The 5277-nt window shown below is 44.4% G+C and overlaps 1 protein-coding gene across 2 annotated transcripts in view; it reads right to left on the reverse strand.

Moving 5' to 3' along the window:
• Positions 1-280: 280 nt before the first annotated feature.
• The window catches only part of LOC101662521 (zinc finger protein 350), a 46851-nt gene continuing 41854 nt past the window's right edge, over positions 281-5277 (reverse strand). For both annotated transcript variants that reach the window (XM_045292560.1, XM_045292561.1), the window contains exon 5: positions 281-4660. In XM_045292560.1, coding sequence (XP_045148495.1) covers positions 3162-4660 — 1499 coding nt within the window. In that variant the 3' untranslated portion in view covers positions 281-3161. The remainder of the gene's footprint in view (positions 4661-5277) is intronic.

Here is a 5277-nt window from a genome sequence, read left to right on the forward strand (position 1 = left end):
TGGAGTGGAAAGGGGGAACCACTACAAGGATGTATATATAACCTCCTCCCTGGAGGACGGACAACAGAAAAAGTGGGTGAAGGGAGATATCGGACAGTGTGAGATATGACAAAATAATAATTTATAAATTATCAAGGGTCCATGAGGGAGTGGGGAGCGGGGAGGGAGTGGGGAAAATGAGGAGCTGATGCCAAGGGCTTAAGTGGAGAGCAAATGTTTTGAGAATGATGAGGGCAACGAATGTACAAATGTGCTTTACACAATTGATGTGTGCGTGGATTGTTATAGAGTTGTATGAGCCCCCAAAACAAAATTAAAAAAAAAAACACATCCCCACAATATCCTCCTATAATAGTACTACCTTAATGCTACCGCTTACAAGCACATGGCTGATTGCTATCTGGCCGGCAGCTTGATCTTTAGAAACAGACACATTGCTATTGTTCCCCTGCTCAGGGGACAGTGACTTTCCTTCCCTGCTCCCAGCACTAGTTAGGTTAGTCCCTCAATGAGCTCAGGGACTTCTAGGGTTAAGCTATTGCCCACCTTGTAACAGAGATAGGTGTGTGTAGTTGGGGGGGCTTAGATGCCCTGAGACTACATAAACTTGTTAAACAATACATTCATGTGCTCTCCCCACTGCTCAGACCTGGCATGGAGGTGAGCACCCCAAAACTTTTGTTTCTTTATTCCCTTCAATTACACAGCCATCCCTAAGGACCCATCTGGATGTAGCCCACATATGGTGCCCCATACCAGGGACCAAGAAGGCCTCCTATAGGGGGAATAATCCCTATACGAATGGTTGTGTAACCTCACCAGATAGTAGCGTGAATCGGGGAAATTATTTTTTTTCCAGGGAAATTACTTTAATGTGAAAGTCCAGTTGAGGGATTATTAAATATTTAAATAGAATAATGGGGCAAGGTGAAAGTAATCCTAAAACTTACTGTATTACTCTCACCTGCCTACTGAAAAATGATTGTAGTAGTAACAAGCAAAAAGATGCAAGGATTTTTACAAGTAGTGAAAAAGTATAACCCAGGGTTCCCTGAGGAAGGAACTTCTGATCTGGGGACCTGGGAGACGGTCGCAGGGAGAAAGACTGAGCTTTCTACTCCCTTAAAGTTAGTTGCAGAACCCCACAGGGGGTCGCTAGGAGTCAATATTGACTCAATGGTGGCCGGTTTGGTTCGGATGCTGTTCTACATAAAGACCTAGGGCAGTTTCTTGCTGTCAGACCTCTCTGCCGCAGTGGCCTCGGAGCTGTCTGGGTGTTTCCTCACTGGCTCTCCACCATCAGCCTATCCACAGCTAAATGACCAAACTGCCACTGGTATATCCTTGGTCAGCCTCTCCATTGCTAACTGATGTCGCTGACAGGTAGTGGACCACTTAGCTCAGCTCTATATAGAGCTTCTCAGCCATGATGCCTCTCTGCTGTTTAAACTGGCCCAGTTCCTATCACAGTCAATGGAGCAGCATGCTTGGCTCTCTGCTCTGTCGGCCTTCTCTGCTGCCTGCCTCCCATGTTGGCCATTTCTGCCATGAGCTGCTCCTCTGCTGTCCCCCCCAAGCTCACAGCCAGTGCCGCAGCTTTGTGATCACTCGGCTCCGACGTGGCTCATCTTTTTTTTCCTTCTAGCTTTTAGATAGCACCCGTTCTGTCATCCAGAAGGCAGGCCCCAAACCTCTTACTCAATCATTTCTGTATCTTGATTCTCATCAGTTGCAAGGTAGACTCTCCTTCAACAGACCAGAGCTTAACAATCCTCAATTACTCATGTCACTTCGGATACACAGGACAAAGTAGCACGCCATCAAACTGTGCCCAGCTCACCTTGGACATGTCAAGTGACAGAGGGACTCCCCTGGCAAAAGTAAGACACCCCCATCAGGTGGGAAACAACCTAGCAGACCCACTGCCCAACCATGCTTCTTCAAAAAAAAACCTGGATAAAGGTAATATCTTCTTAACCAAGGCTGAAATCCAGTTAAAGGAACTTGTTTCACTAAAGGTCATTTTAAAAAGTCAAGGAATTTATAATCTCGCTGAAATAAGACAGGCATTAAAATAAATGCCTTGTTTCCTACGAGAACTACCATTAAAAGGAATCCTTACCCAAGATGGCTAAGTACCATTAAGAGGAATCCTTATCCTAAGACTCCTTGGGTAGCGCCAACGATGAATGCATTCGGCTGCTGACCTAAATGATTGGAAGTCTGAGGCTACCTAGACAGGACTAAAAGTCAGTCCTGGTCACAGAACTCTGAAACACCAGCCGGGGGATCTGTAGGGAACAGAGTTCTTAGAATCTTCACATCACCACGAGTGGGGATCATCTCACTGGCAACTAGCTTTGACAGGTAATTGTCATAAGAAGTTTTTAGGATTTTCTAGCGCACAAAACTCCTAACTAAACTCTATGTTCCAATTACTCCACTTCTCTTTCATCTAACGCAGATAATGCATCAGCCTTTGACTAGCTGGGGGGTCAGGCCTCTATTCAATGTGAACCAACTAGAGAGGGCACAGACCTTTCTGTTTTGTTCACCAGTGCCCCTCAGCAACAGAACCAAAGGCCGGGGGCAAAGGAAGTGTGTGACAAACATTCCTGACATTTGCGAGTGGACTGAGAGGTCTACTGGTTTGCAAGCACCACATATATACGCCTGAGTTTGAGGGTGGGTGATTCTGGCTTTCAATTGACCCTTCACACTCATCGGGACAAACCGGTATGCCTGTGCCCCCAAGCCCCACCGGTCTAACGTTGCCCTTCATCTACCAACTACATCCTGTTTGTTTTGTTTCCCGTTTAAAACACTTGGGATCCGCACGTGTTCAGAATGGAGTCAACGGCAACAAGCAACCTTCTGGATACGGACCACCTTTTCCGTTTTATAGCTCCACGCCACTTCCTTGGTCTGCAGACACGGACTTTGCCTCATTCAATTAGCATAATAAACTATGTGTGTAGATTAGGCTAAAGTTGAATTTTCTTTTTCTTGCTACCAATGCACACATCTATCTAAAATGAGGCCATCATGCTTGTCCGGGATCTGAAGTCAGGAGAGGTTTCGCAGGACACGTTTTGTGGCCATACAAAGAGGTAGACATTTTTGATCACCCTTATTCTTCAGCCAATCTATCTGTGTTTACCTTATGGGTTTTGTGTGGCATAAAATAGGACATAATTAAGCATTGAAGGCCTTGCCACATTCACTGCATTCATAGGCATGACGACATTCACTGCATTCATAAGGATTCTCTGTTGTACAAATTCTCTGTTCCCTCCTGATGGCTCACTGCTGGCAACAGGCGGACCCACAAGGACTACGTTCCTATTTGATAGAAGCCCATTCGTGCTGACTGACGGCTGAGCTCCCGCAGAAGGCATTTGCCCAGTCACTGTAGTAACTCGGCCTTTCTCAGGCATGAGGTCGCTGCGATGTGATGACACAGGATTCCCTGTGGCAGGGTCTTCCAACCTGAGTGATCCTTCTACCCTGATTGAACCCACATGCGTGTCACTCGTGTGTTTTCTCTTATGTAAATATAAGGATGAAGTATAAGCAAATGCTTCCCCGCATTCCTTGCAGCCATAGGGCGTCTCTCCTGTGTGAGATCTTTGATGCACACGAAGCTTTGGTTTCGTGTTAAAGGCTTTCCCACAGTCATTGCATTGAAAGGGCTTCACTCCTGTGTGAATCTTCCGATGACTAATGAGACCTGACTTCTGGGAATAAGGTTTTCCACATTCGCTGCAAACGAAGGGACTCTTTCCTGTGTGAAATCTCTGATGTCCTATGAGACATGACTTTTGGCTGAAGCCTTTACCACATTCACCACATACATAGGGTTTCTCGCCAGTATGAGTTCGCTGGTGAATAATGAGATTTCCCTTCTGGATGAAGCCTTTCCCACACTCGCTACATACATAGGGTTTCTCTCCAGTATGGATTCGCTGATGAATAATGAGATCTGCCTTCTCAAAGAAGCTTTTTCCACATTCACTACATACATAGGGTTTCTCTCCCTTATGTGTTTTCTGATGTTTAATGAGCCCTGATTCATAAAGATAGGACTTGCCACATTCTGGGCATTTATATGGCTTCTGTCCTTTATGAGTTGTCTGATAATGTTCAGTCAGGTTGAATTTTTTAGGAAAGGCTTTCCCACACAGACTGCACCTATGTGGTTTCTCACCTGTATGAATAATCTGGTGATTAGTGAGGAAAGACTTCTTGATGAAGGCTTTGCCACATTCACGACATACATGTGGTTTCTCTGTTAGATGAGTTTTCTGATGCTTCATGAGTTGGGACTTGGTGCTGTTAGATTTTCGACTCTCGGGAAATTTCTTTTCAGTACAAAATTGGTCATGGTCAGCATGGAGAAAGGTTCGCTCATCCCCATTAAGCTCAGCTGACTTTGTTATTTTATCATTTTGTCTCTGATTGCCTGTAGATAAACTTAAATTTGATTTTAAATTTTTTTCACCTAAGTAAAATATATCATGATTTTCCCCTAAATGAAAATTATTTGGGGGCCGATGAACAATATTTTCCAGTGCGTTATGTTCACAGCATGGTTCCATTTTATCGACCCAGCTCTCATTTTGTGAACGTCTGAGCAGATGATCATCCGCCTTCCGGATTTCTAGGAAAAAAGAGAACAATGAAATCTTCATCATCTTGATTTGCTGAGTCCTTAAAAAAATGCATTGATGAATGGTAGGCCTTTAGGGACAGACCTCTGATATGAGTGTAAGACATCATGTCCACTGCTCCTTGCGCTGATAAAATTACAATTAGGTCAACAACCCAGGTGGTAAAAATACTGGGTGTGGACATAAGGTTAGATAATACACGAGGAATAAATAAGTAGCTGCTTCTCAAATCAGGCCTCACAAGCACAGGATGCAAAATACAAGACACTTTACTATGCCCTACATATCAAAGAAGTTGTAAGGACTTTTGATCACAAATCCTTCCTGGTAGAGTTGGCTATATGAAGAAAGCAGAAAGTTACATATGAAAGAAAACAATTTTCACAGGTACATAGTGAAAGCGACAGGGACACTGAAAATTTTCCTAATGTTTACAGAACCTAGGTTCTAGTTCAGTCAACTGCTGGGGAAAACAAAAACAAACAACAGTAAGGGGTGTCAAACACAAAGCAGCTGCATCCCGAGGGCTGGGAAGAGGTGGAGGAAACGTGGGTAGGTTTTGAAGAAACAGAAGGTTCACTGATGCGTTCGTTGTTGCAAGTGGGGG

Source organism: Echinops telfairi, unplaced genomic scaffold (genome assembly GCF_000313985.2).
Source record: "Echinops telfairi isolate 266 unplaced genomic scaffold, ASM31398v2 ScPeMD7_655;HRSCAF=1070, whole genome shotgun sequence".
Classification (NCBI taxonomy): domain Eukaryota; kingdom Metazoa; phylum Chordata; class Mammalia; order Afrosoricida; family Tenrecidae; genus Echinops; species Echinops telfairi.